The sequence below is a fragment of the Manis pentadactyla genome, chromosome 4 (genome assembly GCF_030020395.1).
Source record: "Manis pentadactyla isolate mManPen7 chromosome 4, mManPen7.hap1, whole genome shotgun sequence".
NCBI classification, from domain to species: domain Eukaryota; kingdom Metazoa; phylum Chordata; class Mammalia; order Pholidota; family Manidae; genus Manis; species Manis pentadactyla.
The window spans coordinates 163,998,706-164,025,659 of NC_080022.1; the positions used below are offsets into that span (position 1 = coordinate 163,998,706).

At 41.4% G+C, this 26,954-nt stretch overlaps 1 protein-coding gene across 1 annotated transcript in view; it reads left to right on the forward strand.

Annotated features, from left to right (window-relative positions):
• The window catches only part of CA10 (carbonic anhydrase 10), a 454,967-nt gene that overhangs the window by 162,898 nt on the left and 265,115 nt on the right, over positions 1–26,954 (forward strand). Inside the window, exon 3 of the mRNA XM_036879814.2 lies at positions 21,223–21,365. Within this exon, the coding sequence (XP_036735709.1) occupies positions 21,223–21,365 (143 nt within the window). The remainder of the gene's footprint in view (positions 1–21,222; positions 21,366–26,954) is intronic.

Here is a 26,954-nt window from a genome sequence, read left to right on the forward strand (position 1 = left end):
AAAATGGAGCCATATGCACGTGGAAGTTACTATGTTTACAAAATGTTTCCTCCTGGAGGCAGAATTCAGCAGTTTCTTACCACTTAGGCTCTCCCTCGTGGAGCAACCTCAGCAGGCTCTGTGAGGTTGTGTTGAAGATCAGGTTCTGTTCAGTACAGTAGGGACTCTTAGAACCCAGCTGTATCTGTGGATTCATGCAGAGAAAGAAGCCCAGGCATGTGAAAAATGATCTGGTTCCTCCCTAAGCACTGGGCATGTTTAGTAGGCATAAGGTAATTCAGTCAGAAGCAATCACCCGAATGTTCATGCTGAAGGACAAAAAAGGATTTATATGTGTTTCTAATTTTTTAAAAATTCACTTTTTGTTTCATTAGCTATTCTGCTCTAAGAGATGTTATTAGCAAAGATAATTGTTAAGTCTGATCTGGACAACTGAGCCCTAGACATTGTAAGTTAATTAAATAATGGACCATTGTATGCAAATTAAGTAACTGAGCTAGAGAACAAGATAGTGGGTGATTTTTCTCCTGTTGTGAATAGGGACAAAGTGAGTCAGCCAAGTGTGTACCTCCTTGGGCAGTTTTTATCTTCCTTAGTAGAAGAAAGGAAGACAAGATCTTCAAGAAGCAAACAGGAGAAAGAGGGGAAAATCTGTTAGCTCAACGATAGCACAAAAAGGTGAACTAAGTCTTTCCCATGATGGCTCAATGTGTGCTGGGGTCATTGTTATAGGAATCTTGTGGGAGGCAAGTACTATCTTCCAGGAGGTTTTGACACTAAGTTACATTTCTTATGATTTAAAAATAATCAGAGCTCTGTAGTAAATGGTAATTAGGTTACATTAGTCCAGACATTAGTAATATCAGGCAAAGAATAATATGTATTCAAACCTTAAGATAGTGATTTCCAAAATGGAATGTTCAAGACAATACATAGGGATTCAGGAGGAAAATCTTCTTCTTCTATTTATTTGGCAACTACTTGAGTGCCTTCTATGTGCTGGGAACTGAGGATATAGCAGCAAACAACAACAAAAGATGAAAAGTTCTCTGCCCTCGGGAATTTACATTTTACTGAGAGGAAACATTTTCTATATAAATATCGATAGTTAGGATCCTGGAAAGACACAGTTGGCACACTCGGACAAAGTAAATGAGGAGAGTTTAATGAAGAGCTACTAACTGAGAGCCCGGCAGGGGTAAAAACCAATGGAGGAGGAATGCCGGAGAAGGAATTCCAGTAGGAGGTGTGGCCTTGGGAGAGGAAAGCAGTCAACGCCAACCCGGGGCCCTGCAAGGATGGTTGCTGAGGGAATAAAGGCCCAGGCCTCCCTCTGCTCCCACCCTCCAGCCCCCTGCTGGGGCCTTCCATTGGCCAAACTCAGTTGGAAGTGAGAGTGCAGAGGAGCCCGGTTGATGTAATCCACACGGGACAGCCTCCTAGGGCACAGAAAAGGGTGGAGAAGAGGGGAGAGGTATCTCCAGGGTAAATGGGGAGCACCCAACACAAGAGCTCTGCAAACAAATGAGAATGGGGCAAGGGGCAAGGCAGGAAAGGAGTCTAAATTTTAATGGGGCCCTCTGAGAAAGTGACCTTTGAGCAAAGATGTTTGCTAAGGATGTGAACCAAGCCGCCAGCTGAGGGAGAGGCATCAGGGGCAAGGATGTAAGGTAGGCACATCCTTGGCAGGGTCAAGGGTCAGTAAGCAGGTCGGTATGGCTGCAACCAAATGCAAAAGGATGCTGGCTGATCCTCACTGTCTTAAAACGTACCCAATACTAGTTAGTAAGAATTAGTACAACAATCTACAAATCTCTTATATGAATACATACTTATACATGAAGGTTGCATACTGCCCTTTTTTTCCCACTGATAGGGCTACGCTATCCAACATTTTGGCAACACTGCCTTAGATGGAGTTGCTTTCAGATGCTGCAGATAAATGATCCTTGTTTAATGGCATAAGGACAACAAAGTTCTGCTAGTCCAATGCCCATCATTTTCACAGACTGAGATGAGCCCAGTGTCCAACAACGGACGTGGCCTTGAGCTCAGGTATTGTGAAGTTCTGGTCTGTGCTTTCATCCCTACATCATGCTCCCCCTCCTGTTGTATCATGTGTGGAAGGTCCTGTCTTGATAAGAGTTCTATTTTGACTTACACATTAACCAAATGTTCCCAGGATGTGGGCTCTTGGCCACATTCAGATACCAACCTTGTTGCGTCAGCTGAGTGTCTCACCCATACAGTTCTCTGTTGAAATTTTGAGAAAGGAATCAAGATACAGAAATTTCAAACATACATTTCAAACACTCTCATTTTCTGACAGGTGCTTACAGCTTGATGGAAGGCGGAGGTACAAAGTTAAAATTAATTCATGAATGGGCTTGAAAATAGAAGTGTAAATGAGGCCATAATTTAAGGGTTTGCTAATTCATCTTCCCAGCTGTGGACTTTAATGTTGAGTTGGTTTTTGCTATATTTAGCTAAAAAGTTAAATTTTGGATGCAGTAGCATGTATGCCTTTGAATTATGCATTTCATATCAATGTTTTGGGTTTCAAATTGTGGCAAAAGCATCAAAAAATTGCATCTTACAGTTATTGCAATCCCTGCTAAATATGGCCCAGAAAACTCGTACCATCCTGATTACATATGTTAAAGATACTTTAAGAGTCATTTTAACAGAAATAACAAAGTACTATCTTAGAGATCACAGTATCCTGTTACTTTATACTTCCTAACCATTTCCTTTACTTCTAATTATAAAACAAACACTTGCCACTTGTGAAAACATTTGCTTCTATCACTCAGTATATCATGAACATCTTTATAACAGTAATACTGATCTATCATGTTTTTTTTTAACAAATGTAGATTATCCATGCCGTTTAGCACATGAATACACCTTCCAAAATAAAAACATAATGTCCCCAATAGAGTAAAAATCTGTGTAACTCCATTAAGGAATAAATTATATTAGGACACAGCCAAGAAAATTGAAACCGTGTAATTATTTCAACAGAGATAATTTAATATAAAATAATTGTTTAATCAAAGGGTTGGAAAGGGAAAAAAAGAGACCTTGGTGGATCACAGGAGTCATAATAAAAGTAATCAGCTACCAGCCCAGGGCTGGGAGAACAAGAAGAGATGGGGATGAGAATCTAAGTTAGGGGAGAAGGCACCAAACTGGGGACTTAGAGTAGGGCTGCTGTCAAGGACATTGGAGCTTGAAGGAGGTCCCTGCAACTGGGAACCCAGACGTCTGGGGGGTACTGGGTGTATCTCAAAGGGGGTGTGATGAGCTGGCTCTGGGAATATAGAGGGAAGACCTGCAAAGTGGAACCAAATGCTGCTGCCAGGGTGAAGCCCCATCCCTGGGCAATGTGACAAGACAAGATGCAAGCAGGACAGGGCAAGTCCCTCATGCCCGCCTTCCAGTGTCTCTTGGGTATCCTTACAGGCAGAGCCTGCAGAGGTGAGCTGATAAAGCACCCATGCGGCTGCTGAGGCCCAGGGACGGCACTGCAGGCAGAGTGTAGAAGTGCAAATCGGAAGCTGCGAGAACTTCACATGGGCTGTTGTCCTGCGCTAAGTCCCAGCATTGAAAGAAATTCCACTGTGTCTACATTCAGGTCTAGCTCAGTTTCATGGGCCCCTTCTTAAAGTTCTGAAAGGCAGTCATCCCTGATAACCATTAGCAGACCGATGGGTCTGTTCACTGAGTGCAAAACTGCCCCAAATAAATCTAGGTATGTGTGTTTAGTCTAACCCCACCCACCTTGTTGTTCTCTTTGACGTTCTTAAGCCTTTCTAGTATCTTTGGAAAAGACATATTTTGTCTTCTTCTGGGAGCAGACTCCTACAGTTGGAAATAAGCCACACTGTTACTCTGTAGGGATTTATAAGCAGAAGTGTTTAAGAGTTCTCAGAGAAACTGGTAGGTATCGTCACAGGCACCTCCTGCATCTCATGAGTATCAGCGCCGGCTTAGGTGCACCATGGCCCCTGCAAATGACATTGCAGAGAGGGGCTTGAAAGAAGGAGCAGGAAGTTTTTAGTCAGAAAAAAGTAATGACTTAATCTACACTACAAAGTGCCGTATTGTGAAAATATGGCTTATGCAATTTTACTCTAGCTTGAAAAAGGACCTCTGTCTCACATTAAGAATTCAGGCTATAGTGTCATATTAAGTGAAGTTAAACATCTGTCTGTTTGCTGGGAGAATAATTTCCCCGAGTATAATGTGCCTTTACAACTGATAGGAATATTTGCACAGCACTAATACAGTCTGCAGAGAGACCCACAAGGTCATGTCTACACCGCTGAGAACATATGCTCTGTTTACAGACCTCAGGTAGGTGAACCTTCCCGGGGTTTAATGAGCTGCCCTCACCCCATTTACCACTCTGCAGAAATTGGGACCACTGCTTCCAGTCTTCTACCACCACACAGAAAAGGTGGCTCACAAAGTCTAGACAAAGTCTTTATTTTTTTGCTACATGAAGATGCATCCTAAAATCAAAATTTTGTATTTTAAGAGCTGCCCATAGACCTCTGAGGAACAAGGTGGATTCTGCATATAGATATTCCTAAATAATTACATTCAAAAGGCCAAATGGAAAAAGATCTGTCTTATTTAAGAGAAAGGAATCATTAGTCATTATTTTTCTTACCTTTTTCCATCTGCTTATCAATCTTTTATGTTTCAATTAAGATACCCACACTGTTCTCACTAACAGAAATGTGTGAGTGTGTAAGCGTGCATGTGAACACAGGAGGGAGCAGCCAGGATCAGAGAAAGGCCCATGCGGTGTGGTGGTCAGAGTTCTGTATCCATTCATCAAGCAGGTGATAGCCCGTTACCGCACTATAAGCTGCAAGGAATATTAGGACATAAAAACATGGTTTCTGCCACTATTATAAGAGATATTCTAAGAAGCAGCCTAAGAGAGCCATTAGATACCCCAGAACTTCGGAGGGGGAAGAGTACCAGTGTATGAGGCTGGAGGAAGCAGAGGGAAATTCCCAAAGGAAGACACCCTTGCGTCCAGACTAGGAGAATGAGCAGAGTTTTAATGAGTCGGCGAATCAGGCACTGAGCCTGGTGTGCTGCAGAGAGGAGAGCCCAGGACACACGGAGTGACAGAGCTCTTGTTGCGCTGGAGGCCGAGGGGCGTGAGGAAAAGCAGAGGCTGATAAGCCCCTAAGACAGGTTGCCTCCAGACAGTGGAGGGAGTTGAAAGCTACATAAAGGAGACCCCGAGTCTCAGTGGCAATGAAGCAGTTAAATCCCATGTGGGGAAGCAGAGAGAAGCTGAATGTTCTAAGACCTCTTAGAGGATGCTTGTTTTAGGTTAGACAGGAGCTTAAAAAGATGTACAGAAGGCATAGAGTTGGGAAAACATGGAAGAGACTTCATTCTTCATGTTTTGCAAATCCAGGTTCCTCTCCCTGCTGTCCTGCGAGTCCTTTGCTGTGCCAGATGGTGGCTCGAGCCTCAGGGCTTCTGTCAGCCGGCAGTGAGGTCAGCGTTGGTAGCTGTCTGTGCTGTGCGCTGCTTCCTTATCCTTTCCACTTTATCTGATTTTTATTTTGGGGGTTGTTTTTTGTTTTTTTTTTTACTTTTCCTGCCATTTTTTTAGGGTAGTTTGGATGCAGTCGTCACCTGGCCTGGATTTCTAATCTAGCATAAATTTGAAGCCTTCAGCCACCTCTCCTAAGAGCGTGTTCACATGTGTCTGATAGTAAGTGCTGAGCAGTTCAGACTGTATGATTGTGGTCATCTCATACTTGTTCTCAGGAGCAGGAGAGGCCGTCTGAAAGGGAACACAGACTACCTCGTAAGGGAACAGGGAGGGAAGGAGACTTGAAAGGCAGGTGAAAATATGAGGAAAACCAATTCAGCCTACCTCCCACTGTGCATAAGGCTAGCCCCACTAAGTGGTTTGGTTCTGATCCTTGATGACAGTCCCAGGAAGCGGGATTGCTACTCCCTGTGTTAAAGGGCAGAACTGATTAGTGTGGAGAAAGAAAGAGCAAACTCAGTTTAGATGGGCTTAACTTAGACTTCCCATGAGGCGCTGGGATCCTGAATCTTCTATTCCCACCCCAGAGTGTGTCCACATTTGCTGAAGCTGAATTCAGTATCAGATGACAAAATCCAATGTGTGCCGCGGGGGTTTCAGGTTTTCTTAAAGAGATAGGAAGGCCAGCAGTGTCCCAGCAAGAACACTCACCCCAAGCCTGATGAAGTCCCCACTCTCTGGGGGGCTCATGCTCTGAGCCTCAGGACCTCAGACCCCCTGACACAAAGTACAAGCTCATTTCAACATAAATCAGCAGCTGAAGCCTCCTGTAACTTACTTCCTCCTCTCTGGTTTTTCTTGAAATTCGAATAGATTCCTTAGCCAATTAGGAAGAAAACCAGCCAGTTAACTAAATCCCTTTTAACTTCTCCTCTCCAAGGGCAGGGATGAAAGGAAAGAATTCTTGCTCAGTATGTTGAAGTTTCTTATGTCTCCTGTTTGAGTATGACCATCATTTCCCTCCTTTCCTACAAGGGGAAGGCTTCTCACCTGCGTTGTATGCCTGGGGGTGCCCAGATCATCCCAGTCAGCCCAGAAATTCAGAAAGTGGGTACATGGAGTCAGACTATCTTCATTATTCCCACACTGGAAGCAGATGCAATAAGCAAATTAATCTCAGTTGAACAGAACATAAATCTTTGGAGGATTAAAGTTTGGCCCAAATAAGCAGTCTTAATTTTACATTTTAACTGTGAAAGTACTACCTGCTCCTTGTAGGAAGCTTGGGAAATAATTCACCATAATTCCACTATCCAGAGGAAGTTTTAGGCACATTTTGGTTATTTTCCCCTCTAGTGCCCATTGTTTTATATATTTGAAACCATGTTCTTTATAAAAATTGTCTTTATAGTTAAAATTTATGTTAATGAGTGCACAAGTGTTTTTTATGTGGATGTACCTAATTTACTAAGCCATTCCCCTGTCGTTGCTGCACGTTTAGATTGTTTTCCGTGCTTCATTATAATAAATTATGTTCTGGTGAACATCTTTATGTACAAATCGTGTTTGGATTTTAAATGAAGTTTAGGGTTTTGAAAGGAACAATGAGAGCCGACTCTTCTAGTGAGGTTGTGGAGGCTGAAAGGCAGCCCCTGTTAAGGGTTGTGCTCTGGCTGCTGGCAAGGCCTGATGGAAACCACGTGCTGGCCAGAACCTCAAAGGCCCCGTGTCTGAGGCACAGGTTCTCAAACCCAGAAACAGGACATTCTTGGTGTATTCACCGATGACCAGGCCCTTGGGGCTGATTGGCGGTCACTAAAATAGGACAAGATGAGGGATAAGCCAACACAACTTACTTTAATGGGGAACCTGGGAGATCCTCCCTTGCTCCACCCCTCAGGAACAGACCTATTCCTGTCTACCATCTGAAACAACTTTTTTCTTTCTTGAGATTGGAACACTCGGGAATGTTTATCTGAGGGTTTGATGGACAAGGAAGTAGAACAAAAGAAGGTAGAGAAAATTAAGAAAATTAAGGGCTATGGTGAGTCTTGGTGAAATATTACCACCCCCAGCAAGAACACCCTTCGGTGCCTCTGTCATGTGGCAGGGCAGGGAGCAAAATCCGGATGTTTGTTTGTTTGTTTGTTTCATTCTCATAAACCTATTAGTTGAGGTCTATCTCCTTAGATCTGTCATTGATCGGGTCACATTGCTGACCTTGTGAATCTGGGAGACCTTCTCGCTCCAAGTATATGTTAATTTTATCATGTTTTCTCCAATTATCACAGTCTATAAGCAACCTGCATTGGAAGCAGGGTTTCTGGGCTGCTTATTAAGAATACAAATCCCGGGATCACACAGTAAATTTATTTAATCAGAATCTCTGGTATGGACTCCCTAATCAGCTCTTTTGACAAGCTCCCCATTTGATGCTGCATCCTGGAAGATTAAGAATTAAAGTGAATAACATCACATGGTGTTTAAGGTGTGCACATTCCAGAACCAGACTGTCTGGCTTTGAATCCTGCCCAGCTACTTACTATCTGCAAAACTTAATCTCCCTCTGCCTTAGTTTCCTCACCTGTTAAATGGGGACAGTAGTTGCATTCACATGAAGGACTGTTGTGAGGATCAAATGAGTTAATGCATATGTAAACACTTAGAACAGGGCCTAGAATAGAGTTAGCACTTCCTAACGGTTAATTATTCAACCACAGCATTAGGCCAACTCCCCATTTTAGCATCCTGTAAAGACCTTTGACCCTTTACCCATCTTTCCCTATTTCCCTTTTTTTCCAAACATTAATGTACTCCCTATTTCTTTACCAAACCAATATTAACGTAGTCTCTCCTATGCTCATGGCTTCTTGCTATGCCCCAAAATTAACGCTTCATCTTTAAACTAGGGCTCCATTGGTGTATGTTTATAGCAATAAGTAATCCATCACCTCTGATTTCTTCTGGATTTGGGTTCTGCTCCCTGCTTTCTAGAAGATCAAAGAGAAATATAAAGAGTTGCCTCCTCCTGAGAGAAGAGGGTGTACATTCTCATGTCTGGTGACCTAGACTTTTTACAAAGGTTTTTTCTTGAACTGCCAAATCGTTAATGAAATCATGAGCTGCTGCCTCAGAGAGTAGTGGATTTTTTTTGGACGTATTTCATAAACCTTAACGTGTTGCAAAAGGGAGGTTTTGTTGATTTTTCTGATTTCCCGATGCATCAACAAAGACAGAAAGGCAAGACAGGGCAGCCTCCTGGGAGCTGAGGCTCAGGCTGCTTTCAGAGGAAACTTTTAAGGATATATTCACTGTTGATCACACCTCTGAGTAGTCCACGCTGACTCTCCCAGACACTGGGCCTTTAAAACACAACTGTTCTTTTAATCTCTTGTTACCATGAACTAGAGTTTCCTTGGGGCACTTCTGGTTCTTCTCCATGAAGACCAGCAAGCAGCTAACTATAGTGAAGAAACTTCAGATTCTTGCTGTTGCAAAAAGATGGACTTTAATGTCCAAGGCACTGATTTAAGAGTCTTGTAAGTTGAATTGGTCTCTAAAGGAGAACTTAGATCAGCATGAATTTCTTTTGCTGTATGGCCATAGATCTCCTGGGGAGGCTGCGAGGTGGAATGTAATTTGTTAAGCACCTCACTTTTTTCTTAACAACAATAAAGGAAAAGGCCAACATCCATTCTATGGTTGAAGCAAGCTTTACAACAAAGTTCTGTTCCTTGTACATAAACTCGAGTTGTCCTGCCAGGAGAACAAAGTTGTACTGAAATGCAGAGACCTACCTGACCAGGAGGGCGCTGCTCATTTGTAAGCATATTGCAATGTAAACATGAATAATTAAGAAACTAAAAACGTGTAACAATTTATAAAGCACTTTTACATTCATTTATTTTATAATCTTTGTACAGTGCTGTGTGGAAGTGAGAAACGCTTTAAAAAATGGAAATGTACCTACCAACAGGGTAGCCATTTTTTTATGTTCTAAAGAAAGCCATGTTTTACCAATGTCAGACTTGCTTGTGATGGTACCATTTTACTTTTTCCAATGTGATCATTTGATGCAGCCTTCCATCTGCCTTTCATGATTAGTGCAAAGATGGATCAAATGTCTACAGGGCTATACTTTTGAAAGCTGAGAGCATACTATGCTCATGGACTTAGAAATGAATAAAATGTTTCTTTGTCTCATTACTGTCCAATTCATGAAATTTCTTTATTTCCTTTTCTACTCCCCACTGCAAATCTCCTCACTCATCCACTTGCTTCTTCTGATTTTACAGTCATTGTTTTTTGCTTTATTTCATTTGGTAACCCAACTTTGGATTTTTTGTCTTAAAAAGAATGTGGTCAAATCCCCACTGTGTCTGGTATTCATATTTGACAACCTGGACAACTAAGACCTTTCCCTGGGATTGGGCCTTATCTCCCACTTCATTGGAGGACATTAAGTAGACATCCTGAGTAAATGCCTAGGCCTGTCACAAGGCAGATGCTCAGTAAAATGACAGTACCCCCACTCCTCACCCTTTGTCTCTTGTCCTCTAGGGTGTATCAAGTCTTAACTATTCTTTGTCCCTTTTTTATTCATACAACGTTGTCCATGAATTTACTGGGCACTGTGGTTAACAATGGTGAGTTAGAGATGGAAGTTATTTTCAAGAAATGTCCATTGTAGGTAGAGAGATAGGCATGTCCACAATATGGGGATAGAGGCAGAGGCCACGCTGCACAGGGGTGGGGCATGTGCCTCCATCAGAAGGAGTGGAGAGCAGAGGGAGTGGCAGGGGGGATGCTTCTTAGAGGGGTCTGTTGACCTGCACCTTGGGAGGTGAGAGTGTGCTCTCCGTCGGGGTGGTGGGGAAGGCCCTTCTACGCGGTGGAGCCACTGCAGCAGGGCAGTCAGCTGACGGCAAGGAGCTTCCTGGGGCTGCCGTGTTTGGGCACTGGGTGGAAAGGAGTGTCGCGGAATCACTACATCCATTTTGCTGGCATTACCTCTTCATATACAAATGCTTCTCTTTAAAAGCCCCTTAGAGAGACTTAAACACAGTGAGATCACTTCATGAATCATCTTTTATAAGCTAGGCCGTGTAATCGGGTGCTGTGCTGTGTTCCAGTTCCTAGTCTGGAGGTGCTTGCTTCTACTTAGGAAATGATGCTGATGCATTTACCAAACGATGAACAATATAGACCCACTTAATTCAGTACAAAATGGTCTGGCATCATATCAGCTTCTCTAGAAATCCAGTGTGATGACTTGATGATTTAATGGAGCAATTGGGATTTAAATTAGAAATTCCAGTGTGAATGTGAAGGATTTGGCTAGGGGAGGATCAAGAGGGAAAAGAATAAAAATGTGGAATTTAAAAATTCAAACTCAGAACTTGACAGTAGAATGGTGGCTGCCAGGGGCTGGAAGGTGGAGGAATGGGGACATGTAAGTCAAAGGGGCACTTAAAGTGATAAGATCAAGTTCTGGGGATCGAGTATACAGCCTGGTGATTATAGTTAATTATGCTGTATTATATACTTGATATTTGCTCATACAGTAGATCCGAAGTGTTCTCACCACACACACACACACACACATATACACACAAAAGCTAACTATGTGGTGTGTTAATTAACTTGGCATATAATATATATATGTTAAATCATCACATTGTATACCTTAAGAAAGTGCCTCATAAAATATGAATATATATAATTTTTGTTTGTCAATCATACCTCTGTAAAGCTGGGGGTGGAAAGAAGCTCAGAAGTCGGAGCATGCACACTGTGTTGTTGGGAATATGGAAGTGAAAAAAATGATGTACATCCATCCATTCCACACATTGTATTGAAAGATTGTAATATGTCAAGCACAGAGGAGAAAAATGGTATACAAAGCAGACAGCATGGTCCTGTTCTCTCTTATCCATCCATCCATTTGTCTATCTACCCATTTGGTAAATAGTTATTGAGTGCCGACTCTGTGCCTAGCATTGGAATGAGAACTGGAGGTATAATGGTGGCAACAAATCAAAGTCCCAGGGCTACAAAGAAACACAGGTCTAGAGTATCCGAATGCTGACCCTTGCTGTGCACTGCATTCTCTTGTGGACCACAGGTCTAGCCCAACTTCCAGTCCTGACTCATCCTTGTCTCCCCAGCTCACATACATTGATGATGTGGAATTGACCTTAAAACTATGGAATTTATCTAAGGAGTTGTTGTAAAAACTAAGGTACATGGCAGTGAGAACATGGGCTAAGCTAGAGGAACCTAGGTTGGACCAGGGGCATTTCAAAGCAAAGAACTCACCCAGATTTGATCATTGATAAGATTTTGGGGTAGTGGAGATCTGCAATCATTGGGCTGTCTGCATGTTTTCTTGCCTGCTGATAAGAAGCATGTTGAAGCAAAAGTCCAATAGGAAAATTAAAAGAACTTAAATGTGTTGGTGAAGTCACTATATCACAGAAACTAAATCTAGCCTCTCAACAGAAAATACATTGCAGAATTGCTGGACAACCCATCCCAGCACAAAATCAGGAAAAGACCAGCAGATCATTTGTGTGTTTTTGTCCCTGTCTAGTAACTGATTTTTTTGTGTTTGGGCCTCAAGACTCCATGGTGGCAAGAAGATTATTTCTCCTGATACATCATGAAGATAACTGAACTCTGTTATTTTTGCAAATGATAAAGAAAATATCCTAAATACATGCCAGCCTCAAGGCAGACTGAAACAGCTGGAGGTTTCTGTAGGATGACACAAATGTGAGCATGGTGAGAAGCTGCAAAAGGCTGAGATATCCACGGCTGCGAGGCTGGGCTCAGCTGATCTCCACACACATCTAGGTAGCAGGGCTGTCATCATTTGCCTACTTTGGACATTTGTGTAGGGGGATAGTTTTGTGAACCCATGCACAGGAAGTGAAAGTTAGGGAAAGAGTGGTAGAAAGAGGCGTTTTCATACTCAGATAGATAAAGGAGAGTGTGTTCCAAGATATCCAGGTACTTTGCAGGATTTTAAAAGTGTTTCAGATCTTTGAATTTGTGGGAAATCATTGCCTGATAACTGTGATAATGAATTTTTCAGAATACCCAAGGGCTTAAGAAGATCAGCTACTTTCCGTGGCTATGTGCCTTTTACTTGGTGTTTGATTCTCATGCCCCAGCTCATTTCAGCATTATTGATAGGTGCTTCTTGAAGCCAAGAGGATGCAGCTTTTATATAAGCTTCTAGTAGGTTGTGTGGTTATCCAGAGCCATTAGGTCATTTTCTTTGAAGTTGAGTAGGTGGAAATAATTAAAAGGCTGGTTTATTGACATGCATTGAGACATTCTTCTCTTTGTGGCTTCAATTACCAGCTTCAATAAACTAATTTCAGATTTTATCTGAAGCACCAGTAATTACATGAGGCAAGAAAAATTTCCACCCAAATGGGATCAGATAGTGCTTAACACCATTGTTAGGCTTTATCTTAAACCTAAGGTAGACACATAGGGCTTAATGCCTCCGTAAACCAGACTGTGTTTTATGCCTTCCCATGGGTTCTTAAGAATGAGTTATCCTGACTCAATGGCAAATGAATTCTAAGAAAGCAAAATATTGAAGAGGAAGTAATGTTGGCAGCTTAGTTCAGCCCAGTTGCATGCTAGATATGAGGAATAGATGAGAGCAGGATGGGGGGGTGTGGGGGTCAGACCTGGGTTGAATCACCAGCTCAGTTATGTATTAGCTCAATGTCCTCAACTAAGTACCCAACTCTCTGAACTTCAGTTCCCCATCTATAAAATGGGACAAATCCCATCTTTGAGGACACAAAGCAAGCCTCTTTCCACCAGTGGAAATAATCCAGTCTGCCACCAGTGGCATATAATCCATAACTCAGTCAATAAACAGAACTGGCTGTGATTATTGTTACTATTTTTGTCATTTTAATTTTCACTGTCACTTAGATGGATACAAGTATCCAACAAAGTGCATCTTCTTATGATCCTGATTTTAAAATGAGGAGACTAAAGCTCAAGACATAATGTGTCTGACTCAAATTAGTGTCCCAGGACAGGAAGGAACTGCAATACAGGAGTTTAAATCAAGGATCTGGGCCAGACAGCCTGAGTCTTGAAACCTGAGTTCACCACTTGCCAGTTACTCCTGGTTGGTTTAAATATTCAGAAAGTTATGTAACATCTCTTTGCCTCAGATTCCTATAAGATCCAGTAAGAATCAGGATACTAACAAGGTCTAGCTCCGAGATGATTGAATGAGCTAATGAATGGAGAATGCCTAGGATGATGGTCAACCTGTGGTAAACCCTCAGTAAATGTGACTGTTACTGGGAGACCGAGAACCTGATTCTACTTGCCCTGAATCCCATGCTATTTCCATCATGCTGCTCTGTCTTCCAAAGATTCAACTCGGTTGCTTCTCTGAGGATGCTTTTTATACTTTCAGAGCTTTTGGGGGAAAGGGGCAAGCACTGCCCTCTCAATCAAGTTTGGTTCAAGTACATAAATAACTACCTGGAAATAGGAAAATGGGCCAGAAAACCTCTAATGATCAGATGTCCCCAAGAACACTACATCTGTGTTAAGTTTCTGGAGGCACGAATCCTAGCAGGTTTCCCTAGAGCTCAGGCATTTATGGTCCCATAGAGGTAGCAAGGAAAGAGTGGGCTTTTTGATCAAGAGGCTTGATCTTATAAATTACCATAAATGGGACTATCCTCAAAACATTATTGCACAGGATTATACGAATAGGAGGGACAATCTAGAAAGACCAGAAGCAAATTGAATGTGTATGGAAACTTAATGTGTGATAAAAGTAACATTCAATTTGGTGGGGAAAGATGGTTTATTTAATAAATAATGCTGGCATTATTCACTTTCTCTCTGAGAAAAATCTTAGACCCCCATGTCATAGCATATACAAATTAATCTCTGATAGATTTTAAAAGTCAAATTATAAAGATTATAGTAATAAAAATGCTTTTTAGACATTTCGGAAAATATAATCTGTAGGTGGAGATACAATCTTAAATAATAGAGAAACTACAGAAACATTATAAAGAAAAAGATTAATAAATCCAACCATGTAAAATTTTAAATCCCTGTATAGCAAAATATCAAAAATGAGGTTAAAGCTAGATAATAGGCTAGAAGAAAATATTTATAGCACATGACAAAAGGTTACTGTTTCTACAATTCAAATGACAAATTTTATTTGAAAAAACACAAAATAACCTAGAGAAAAACACATAAAGAGTGTGGTCAGAAAAGAAATGCAAATAGCTAATGATCATATGAAAAGATATTCAACCTCCAACCTGAGCAGTTAGGAAATGCAAATTAACGCAGTGAAGTCCCATTTTTCCTGGTGAATTGCTATAAATAAATAAACAAATAAATAACATCCAAATCTATGGAGATTATGGGGAAATGGGCATACACAGCTGATAGCATAAATATTCATAGAAACTGCTAGTATCTTTTAAAGTAACCTGGCAGCATCTATTGAAATCATGTGCATACCTTGACCAACCAATAGTACTTTAGGAATATTTCCTACTGAAATAAGAGCACTAGTGCAAAAAGTGTATGTTGGAGGCTATTTACTGCAGCAATGATTTTCATGGTAAAATAAGATGCAAATAACCCTAAAATCTTTCATTTAAGGAATGGTTGAGAAAAGTAAAGTAGCTTTGTAAGTTCGCAGTTTTACGGAAGCTTCATACTATGGAAGCTGTGTTGCTTTACGCATGAATGAGTAGCTGTATGAAGGACTGACATGGAGGACAGTCATGGCTTTTTGTTACATGAAACAAAAAGTATTTTTATAAATAGAGCCTCTCTAAATAGATGTATGTGTATTTTGGGTGTGTTTGTATGAGTTTAGTGCGCGATGTTGAATGATGCCCATGAACTGTTTATGCCTGTTGTCTCAGGGGTGTCACTGGAAGAAGAGTGAGATGAGTACCTCTTGCTTTATACACTTGTACACTGTTTACATGTTATCACACATATGTTGTTTTATTTGTCTGTATGTCTGGTTGTTTTAAAGGAAGGAACTCATCTGAAATCCTAATCCCTTTGCTTACTGGCTAAGTGACCTTGGAAAGTTACATAACCTCTTTAAAACTATTTTTCTCATCTATAAAATAATGATAATATAATCTCACTGAATTGTGGGAGGATTAAGCAAGATAGGATATGTCAAGCCCGCAGCACAGAGCTTATTATAATGGGTGATCAGCAAACGGAAGCTCCCCCTTCCTCCCATGCTCTTCACCCTCAATTGATACGTCTTCAGGGATACAAGCCAGTCGCCACATTGGAACCACGCACAAACAGGAGGAAAAAGCTGCTGTACAAATAATCCAACAACTTCCAAAAGCTAAATTAAAATGATATTTTTTGGAGTAAAACCTCTGTGAATGAACCATATCACTGCTCACTCCCCCATCACTAGATATTGAGAGTTATGGATCCAAGAATATTGCACATGGGTCACTACAAGGATGAAGTTAGGTGGCCGGTTCTGTGATCTAGACTTCCCCCTGCTCTGAATGCAGGTTGGGTTGTGTGGACATCTGAAAGCTGCCTCTCCTCCCCCTCCCACCTGCATCCTTCACCCTTTTCATCTCTGAAATGCTACCCTGGTACAATCGGTGGCCACACCATTCGCCAGCCTCCCCTCACTTGACTCCTCCAACATTTACTGAGTACTTAATATAGAGACAGCATTGGCTACACCTTTTATAAATGTAGTCTTACTTAATCTCCCAAAAAACTCTGTGGAATGAACATCATATCCATTTTACAGATGGAGAAATTAAGTCTGCACAAGTTTAGCCACCTGTTCAATATTCCATGTGAATACACAGTAGCTTATGATCTTTCTCCTGTACAGTAATAACTCTCCAGTTAGAGAAGTCAGAAGATCCAGTGGCTTAAATTCTCCATGCATGGTAGTTATTCAAATTTCAATGGTATTTCCTCTCCCTTGCTAGGAATGGAATGTCTCTCCATGTGAGGAAAAAACGTTATTCTTTTAACTAGTTTTAAGACTTTGATGGCTTGCAGTCTTTATTCATATTTTCATGCTGAACTCAAACATCTCCTCTGTTAGGAAGGTTTACCCTAGCACTTGAGAGAAGCATCAGGGTCAGTTTCCTCTCTGCAGTTAAGCTTTAATGGGCTCACACCTTAATTATAACACTTAGCATATTTTATTATAATTATTCGTTAGCTTGTATATCTTTCCACCATACAGGATGCCCTTAAGAGTGGGGGCATTTTTTAAATTTAGCTCACTGGAGATGTCCCATTAATTTTTTAGATGAATGCACAAATTCATGATTATGTGTTAAATAGGGTATTTGCAACCCCTCAAGGTCCCCAAGTGAGAGAATGGGAAGCCCTAATTAGAGGCTCTCCCTGTAATATGAATCAGAGTCCCAGCAATGGAAGAAGAAACCAGCAGCAAAGGAGTTATTCAAAGCCAATTCTCCCTGTGAAGTAAATCTGAAATCAGAAAGAGGCCAAAAGCCTGCAGCAGTGGGTATTTTAAACATGCTTATTAATAATGGCTCAAAGTAGAGATTTATTACAGTTGAGAATAGGGACAGGGACAGTAAATCAGCATTGGTGAGGAAAAGAGCAAGCGAAAGATATGAATTCTTATTTAAAATGTATTCATATGCTTTATAACCCTGAAGTGGAGATTGCTACTTTGAAGCAGAAGGCTTCATTTGTAGGACTGAATTCACCGAAGGTATGTTTCATGCTGGTAATCATTTTCCCTACTTTCATTTTGCTTTTCTTTGGCTTAAAAGTTGGGGACTTGGTTTATTGCTTGGAAGCAAGAAAAGATTACCTTCGTAGAGTCCCTTCATGAACATATTCGCTGCTTCAAATGATAACTTGTAAAGCACTAGCTGGACCCTAGAAAAGTGCTATTTCATAGACACATATGTTGAAGAGAATAGTTTTTAAAACATTCAATTAGTTCTGCCTTTGAGATAGAACTGAAACAAATCCAAAGCAATAGGATTAAATTCATGTAAAACTGTTGATTGGGAGCCAATTCTTTCCTCAAACCACTCCAAGGATAATCAAGCTCATCCTTGGTTCTCTTCCAGCCAAGGCAGATAGATGCTTTTAATTTGTAAATCAGACCATGGTACTCTCTTGTCTAAAACTCTCAGTGGCTTTCTAATACGTTAGAGTGAAACATAAATTCCCTCCTGTGGTCTGCAGAGCCCTGAAACATCTGTCCCTGGTCTACATGGCCAAACTTATCCCATTTCACTCCTCATCTGGTTCATCAGGTTCAAGTTAACTGGCTTCTTCTCAGTTTCTCAACCATATCAGGCTCTTCTCTACTGTTCTCTCCCCTGCTTTGGACACCCTTCTCCTGGCCACTCTTCAGGAGTGACTTCTCTTAGTCTTCCAGAGTCTGCTAGATGTCATGTACAGAGAAATCATCCCATTCTACCTAGGTTATCTCCCCATGCATGCTTTATTCTATAATTTTTTACCATCTTTATTGTGTCTAAAGCATGCTTACCAGAAATTCTAAATGCATAGGTACACACATATAAACTGGAAGTTAACAACATCTCCCATATTCCCCATGAGTCTGCAAGATCCATGAAAGTATGAACAATGTCTGTTTCATTCATTGCTGACTACCCAACACTGATGACAGCATGGCACACAGTAGGTCCTCTGTAAATGCTTGCTGCATGAATTCTCAGTGTCAAGACGAATGCCTGGCACATCCTAGGATATCATCAATTGTGTTTGTCTTGTTCCCATGGGATTTAACAAGTTCACATAAGCTGCATAAATTAATTCCAAGTGCTAAGCTCCCTGCCCACAACAGTGTGACCTCTGCATATTCAGCTGAGTCAAATGACAACTCAGGACAGATGACCAAGGGGGATGCCTAAGAGCTCCAACTGACTCTGGAGCATCTCCTCTAGCAGTAAAATGTCGTCAAGGCAAATTTTAACTCTCAGTATCTGACTTGATTCCTCTGGTTGCTTGGTCTCCTGTTTTGGTGAGAAATGTCTTCCTTTTGTTGGGGGGGTGTTGCCATGATGTGTTAATACACTACCCTCGAGCATTTTAGTTTCACTGGTTTTAGACAAGCAGCTGAGAGGCTTTGCTGTGGGTTTTCCAAAGCTCACGTTTTAAGCAGCTGAAATCACAGTCACTAAGCGTCTTTCATATCTCACTGGACACAGAGCCAAAAGACAGCTTGGGATTTGAGGGTGACAGTAACAGTGATGGCATTGCCATGGGAAAATGTGTTGGCAAGACAGCACATTGCTGTGATACGGCAGTGAAGTTCCATTGTTCAGGCTCTGCGAAAATTAATTTGCAAAAAATAGCCAGGGCTGTTGTATATTCTAGTTTATATGTAAATTAGAAGATTGTGCCAAGAGGATTCCAAGGGTGGTGCCATTCAAACATTTTCAGACCACTTGTCCATTAATTAGAGCAAATCTCACTTAATTTTACTTTATTTACATTAATCTTTTTCTCAACAATGATTGTATCATTCAAGCTAGAAAAACACATTCCATTAGCTAATAAGCCATTAAGAACTGATGGTTCTAAAAATGACAAAGTTTAAAAATCTGATTTATTGGGACAGCCAGGGAAATGAAGAGAAACGTATTTCCGAAGTGATTCTCTAAATTTGGAAATAGAAGCAGCATCGTAACATTCTACAGTCCCACCTTTTCTCCCACGGTTGTGGGTTGGGGTGTTTATAAACCTGAAGGATCAATCATGAGGAGGACAGTTAGGTATCAGAATCCTGGAGTAACTGAGAGTTCTGCACAAATCCACAGGGAGCATTTCTTACTCTAAATCTTGAAGCCTAAGTTCATCTAGCCTTGCCCTTGAGGAAGCCTCCTGGCGCACTCCCATGCCCCAGTAAGGGTGGACACCCCATACCTTCCTGTTTTCATAGCCTTCCTCCCAAAGCACTTCCCTGGCACTTGATTCTACCAGTTGAAACCTGTTCCTGGTACATTTGGCACCTGAGGTTCCTGGACTAAACTTGACACCTTAATTATTGGCCCAACCCTTAACAGTGACTCTAAGAGCATTGACTTCTGTCATCTGGGCCAGAACCTGGATGGCCCCACAACACGACCCCTGGAGCAGCTCTTCAGGAGCAGCTGTCCCCATGTGGCCACCTGAGAGCCCTGCATGTGACACCCAGACTCATTCTCTCTTGCCTGAATTGAAGCCTTTTCCCTCTTCAGTCATAGTTCTTTTGATGGCTTTTCAAAAATCCTAACTTTATTTGGGATGGTTGACCTTTCAAGCAGTTTGATTTGAACCTTTACACCTGAAATTTATTTTAACTGGAATATAAGCACCGGTGTTACTCTTGATGAACTGAAAGAGAAATGGTTGCGAAAGTCCTACAGAGGCCATGGACACCATTACCTCTGAAGCTCCCTGAGTACAGCCATCTGCTTGTGGATGGGGCCTGCTGGGGAGGAAGGGATTTAGAGCCGTGGACATGTCATAGCATAAGGGATGTTGAGTCCTGGGGACTGGTTCTTACCCTCCTTCCTGGCCTGTCCCTCGCTGTGTGACCTTGTATTGAAGACTTTATCCTCTACCTTTATGGCCTTAATTTCATATATACATTTAGATCAGATGATCTCTAAGGTGGCTTCGATTTCTAAAAGACTATTAATTTAGGCTGATTTAAAATCAGCAATCCAGTCGTGAATAAACTTAGATCCTCCTTCAGGAATGGAGCCAATGAGCTGGGGTGAGTGTGTGTCAGTTGTTCCTCCATTGGCTGATCAGGTAGTTAGAACCAGACCTGCAGGCCCTCGATAGTGAATGGGAATATAAAACCCTGAAACTGTTTGTCATAAAGAATGCCAGGCCCAATAAAAGCAAAAGGCAGATGTTCATATAAAGTTTTTGCTGTTCGTGTTTTGTGGGTCTACTTTTGGGTGTGACGTTTATCAGTAAGAGCAGCATCTGCCTACCCACATTGCCATATAATAGCAGTCTTGCAATCCATTTATGTGGCTGGAATTATTTTTGTTAATGATTTTCACGGGAGTCGATGAAATGCAGTATGTTTCAGCTGTAACAACATCTATCATGCAGCTGCTTTCCAGGGAAGGCCCCCCAGTTACTGGAGATGGCCCGGTTGTCAAAGCAGTTATTGTCTCACAGAGTTTTAAAGATCAAAGATCTGTATTTGTTTCCTATTGCAACTACAAAAAAATACAACTTAGCGGCTTTAAAAAGAACTCGAATTTATTATCTTACAGCTCTGGAGGTGAGAAGTCCAACCTGAGTCCCGTGGGGTTAAAACCAGTGTCAGTGGGCCAGTGTTCCTTCTGGAGGCTCTAGGGGGCAGAATCTGCCCCTCTAGCTTCTAGAGGCCACCTGCATTCCTTGGCTCAGGTCCCCTTGCTCCCTATCTTCTGTGCCTTCTGACCCCTCTTTCCCCTTGAATCTTTCCCTATATCTCTGACCTTCCTACACCTCTCTCTTTAGAAAGACTCTTTGGATTATATCCGGCCCACCCAGTCAGTCCAGGATAATCTACTCATCTCAAGATCCTTAATTTAATCATTCATGAACAGTACCTTTTACCTTCCTCCCAGACTGATTCTACAACTTCTTCTTGCTTCTAGTTCCTTCTTTCTGGGGATTGGTGAACTCAGCTTGGAATCTTTGCTCCGTGGGGAAACGGCAGTCGCCAGTCAACATAGAAACCAGCCATATGATCTTCGACCCCTTTCTGACGCCCCTTCGCATCAACACTGGGGGCAGGAAGGTAAGCAGCCGCCGTCGTGTTGTTTCCGTGTTCCTCACGAAGCTGAGGACGAGGGAGGTGCGGATTCTGAAAGCGCGTCTTCCAGACCTCAGTCTCTGTGATGAGTTCATCTTTCCACCTAGGAGTAATATTATAGACCTCAGGCCTACTGCCAACAAATATAATTACGTCTAAATGCACTTTTTCTCCCTAGCTTGGCAAACCCTCCTGCTTGTAATTACTCTGCAGCCCCTGGAGGCTGCCTGAGGGCCTTTCTCTTGATACCCCATGGATGTTAGAAAACAGAGTTGCCTCCCCTGCATATGATGCTGAGAAAATCTTTCCTCTCAGAAACCTCTTTACTGGGGCTTCTTTTAACTTCACCAAAGAGAAAGAGGCATTTTTAGCAAAAGTAAAATCAGACATTTATCATCCTGGAAGGAAAAAAAGCCAAACAAAATTCACCTTAGATGATCTATAAGAAAATCAATAATTAATCTTCCTAGGGGCATCTTACTGGCCAGGAATCCTAGCTGCGACACCGAAATGCTGAGTTGTGCTTTGTGGTTCTCACACCAGCAGCCCTCCTTCCCTCTCCTGCCCCCAGGATGAGCTCCTCCTTAATAATGACCGTTGGGTCTCCTCATCATTGGGATCTAGCATTTCTCTTGCCGGTTCATTTCTCTTTGGCTACCTTTTAGTGTTCGTAGATGGCTGACAGTGGAAAAAACACACGTAGAAAATTGTGTTTGAAGGTGATTTAGCTGTTGTGAACTCAAAAGGAATGGAAAATCATTTGTGTGCAAGAAACTGGGGGTACATGTGTGCACCACTTTTGTTGCTGCTGGCAGCTGATTCTCCAGGGTTTGAGTACCTTGGGGTCTGTTGTGTATTCCATTTATGCAGTCTGTTCACTTTACTTAGCATGGAGTTTGTAATTTTTTTGCCTTTCTAATCCTTCCTTGAAATCTGTTTTTTCCTACCACATAACTGTCACACACACACAAAAAACAGCCAAATAAACAAACCTGAAAATCTAGTGACCCATCTAAGAGTTGTTAGTGGCTGTGACTCAAGTCACAAGGTGGGTTTTAAAAGACATAGCATATGATTGAGACTATTTAGCTGTATAGTATTTTGTGCTCTTTCAAGTATGACTCAAGACATGTTTTTGTAGAAAAGTCCTATATAGGTCATGTACTTTATTGCTTTAATTCCACAGAAAACGAACCTACCCTAATTATTGTTCCACTTGCAGTTCCATTTTTACAAACCCTAAAAGGAGCCTGACATAGGTTCTCCATACATCTCTCTCTATAAATGTCAGTCATTCAAGTCAGGTAATGAGCATGGATAGGCTCACTGACCAGTATTTTAAAAAGGGCAAGTTTTGACTATTTAGAAGTCATTCTTTCTCCCTTGGAGAGGGTATGGAGGGAGTAATTGTATTCTAGGCCAAGGGAAAAGCAGTAAAAAAGCCCAAAGCAGATAGCAGATTGGTGCCTCACTTCCAGAAATGACTTGAAATTTGGTCAAGGCTGAAGCACAGAGACCAGAGAGGAAGTGGTGGGGAGATAAGGATGGAAGAGGAAGGCAGAGCCCAGAGTGAGGTAGGGAAAGTGGCAAACTAAGACGATGCATGTAGAATTTTGGCTTCTCATCAGACCATCTTAGAGGAAAATGTTGATGTGAAAGAAAAACTAATGCAAGATAGTTTCTCCTTAAAATGTGTTGGGAAAGAAGGGGGCTGGGAGATAGCCTGGTGTTAAAAATCACTCATGCGTTATGTTTTGTTTTGGTGTTTTTTGTTGTTGACAAGTGATATTTTTATATTTCCAACTCAGAAAAGTGTACCTGATCCAAACCAATTTTCAAATGCACTGGAGTTTGGAATTTTGGGAACATTTACTTTTCATGATGTAAATATTTATATCTGGCACAATTTCTGTTGTCAGCTGTTTGAATTGCTGAGAACCATCTGATGGTTTCCTTTGCTTTTGTAAAAGGTGAAAAATAAAATATAGATGGGTGATCGGATACGCTAACTGGTCGTGAATTGCCCAAACTTGGTAGACAATAGCTGGATCATGTTTGCAAGCTTTTTCAAGGAGGTGTTTAATGAGTTGGAGACTTATTTTGGAAGCAGGATTCAAATCACTGTCTGAATTTAGTTTTGTCTTGAAAAAATGTGCATCAACTCAAAAGGTTTAAACACCACTCAGCCAGACTAGTTTTGTAGGATTTGGGCAAGGTACCACATGTTTGAAGTCTGAGATCAGTTGAGGTCAGCATGTTAAATGCATCCCAGCCATTATGTGTTCCATGTCACATTTTTATCCACAAGCATTATTCCTGCCTGTGTTTAAATATATCTTATGCAGAAAACAAGGAATCAGCTCTGCCACAGTCTCTGACTTCTGTTGCTGCATTTGTTTAATGATGTTTGACCTAGCATAGAGCTCAGATGATGAATTAAGGACTTTACTTATCATGACCAAGGGCTGAAATGCAACCTGAAGCCAAGAATTTGAAGAACAGTAACAGATGAGAGTCAAAACATCTTGGGTCTTGGATATAACAGAGGATTTTCATTCATTTTACTTGAACAATGATGTTTCTTTTATCTTTTAAGTTATGTATTTTCAGTGGTGGTTTTTAAGCAATGTTTGTTTTTTTCCTAAAGGAAGAGTAGTTTTTATTCCCAGCTGTCCACATCTGACATATAGGACTCTTACAAAATCCAAATTACTTATACTTTTCAAACAACACTCACTAAAGGTTGGGTTACATGTAGATACACAAATCCTACCTAGGAACCAATCTGCCACCCTTGACCCCATTAAACATAACTCCCAAAAGTCTAAATCATTTTTTTAAATCTTGGAGTTAATTATTCTACAAAAAGCTACTAAATCAATTTAGGAATCAAAAGGGGGCAGAGATAGTTCTTCCCTCATGGTCTCAGACTATTTAAAGTCTCTATATATGGGAAACTGGATTATAATGTAACTGGTGTTTGAAGCCCAGTTCAAACCTGACTGTTTTAAAGATAAAGATCCTTGTTAGCTATTGGACTTGTATGGATTCACATATATTTTGACCTTCCTTGTCTCCTTCCTCAGACCAAAGTGAGTATGCATAACGTGTTTGTGTATTAATTTTCATGTGCTGTACATGAGTAGGCTTCTTGGTAATTTGAAAATTAAAATATGGAATGAAAATGTTACCCTAGAGCAATATGAATAGCCCCACTTGATCATTTTGGGGTATAGTAATTCTTCTAGATACTCATCTGGACCATTCCCTGGGATACGGGGAGCCGGAGGGTTGTGGATTAAGAGGTGAATCTAACTTGTATGGAGGGGATGTGGTCCATCGATAACCGCTCTGCTGATCAAAAATATCTAAAAGAAGAAAAAACATACTAAAACTGAGTTCTAACATCACTTGCTAAATCTACCATTTTAACCAAAAGTTAATTTGGGCATCTTTCCTCATATTTTTGCTCTTTCAATAAAATCGACATCTCAGCAGTTAATGACATGGGAATTGCTCATGATATGTTAAATGTAAAAGGTAACATCTAAAACCATCCACTGAATGATTCTAGTTTTGCTTTAAAAGTGCCCCTGATATGCATAGAAAAGGGATCAGGATTAAGCGTAATACTATTTTCTTTTTACTTTTCTAAAGTTTCTAGATTTGTGACAGGTTTGCATGAACTGAATAATCTGAAAAAAAACCTACTGCCTTTTTAACTCTTCTGTCCATTTTAAGCAAAAATATACTTAGAGTTGGTAAATATGGGAGATAAGAATAATGCCCTCTACAAGTGGAACTATATCAAGCTGAAAAGCTTCTGTACAGAAAAGGACACCATCAATAGAACAAAAAGGTACCCTACAGTATGGGAGAATATATTCGTAAATGACAGATCTGATAAAGGGTTGACATCCAAAATATATAAAGAGCTCACGCACCTCAACAAACAAAAAGCAAATAATCCAATTAAAAAATGGGCAGAGGAGCTGAACAGACAGTTCTCCAAAGAAGAAATTCAGATGACCAACAGACACATGAAAAGTTGCTCCACATCGCTAGTCATCAGAGAAATGCAAATTAAAACCACAATGAGATATCACCTCACACCAGTAAGGATCACCACCATCCAAAAGACAAACAACAAATGTTGGTGAGGTTGTGGAGAAAGGGGAACCCTCCTACACTGCTGGTGGGAATGTAAATTAGTCCAACCATTGTGGAAAGCAGTATGGAGGTTCCTCAAAAAGCTCAAAATAGACATACCATTTGACCCAGGAATTCCACTTCTAGGAATTTACCCTAAGAATGCAGCAGCCCAGTTTGAAAAAGACAGATGCACCCCTATGTTTATCACAGCACTATTTACAATAGCCAAGAAATGGAAGCAACCTAAGTGTCCATCAGTAGATGAATGGATAAAGATGTGGTACATATACACAATGGGATATTATTCAACCATAAGAAGAAAACAAATCCTACCATTTGCAACAACATGGATGGAGCTAGAGGATGTTATGCTCAGTGAAATAAGCCAGGTGGAGAAAGACAAGTATCAAATGATTTCACTCATATGTGGAGTATAAGAACAAAGAAAAACTGAAGGAACAAAACAGCAGCAGAATCACAGAACCCAAGAATGGACTAACAGTTACCAAAGGGAAAGGGACTGGGGAGGATGGGTGGGTAGGGAGGGATAAGTGCGGGGAAAAAGAAAGGGGGCGTTACGATTAGTGTTGGGGGTGGGGGGGAATGGGGAGGGCTGTGCAACACAGAGAAGACAAGTAGTGATTCTACAGCATCTTACTATGCTGATGGACATGACTGTAATGGGGTTTGTGGGGGGGACTTGGTGAAGGGGGGAGCCTAGTAAACATAATGTTCTTCATGTAATTGTAGATTAATGATAAGAAAATTTAAAAAGTATAATGCCCTCTGCTGAAGCTCTCCACATCCTAATCCCCAGAACCTATAAATATGGTATCTTACATGGCAAAAGGGATTAAATTAAGGATCTTAAAACAAACAGTAAGAATATCCTATGCTATCCAGGTGAGCCCACGGTAATCGCAGGGTCTTTATAGGGAGAAGACAGAGGCAGGAGACGCAGAGTGGGCCAAGGAGATGTGACAGTGGACACAGAGGTCAGAGTGATGCCCTCTCACAAGCCAGAGAACGCAGGTGACTTCTAGAAGTTGGGAACGGCAAAGAAAGTAGGGAAAGAGGCTTCCCTGACCTCCAGAGGAACACAGCCCTGCTGACACCTTGGTTTTAGCCCAGCAAGGCTGATTTCTGACTGCCTTCTAGAGTGTAAGATGACACCTCAGATGAGGGAGTAGCCAGCTCCATGCCACCCACAGCCAAGTGCACTGTCCCCTCTCCTCTTCGGCCAGGCACTCTTTGGAGAAAAGTCACAGACCAAGGGAACCTGTTGATTCAGTCCATGTGAGCCAGTCTCCGGCCGCAGAGCAAGGTGAAGCTGGCTCTAAGGGACAAACGGCAGACACCCTGCACAGGTTTTATCTACATGGCCATTTCCACATTTCCCATGTGATGAGCATGAGGAAATGC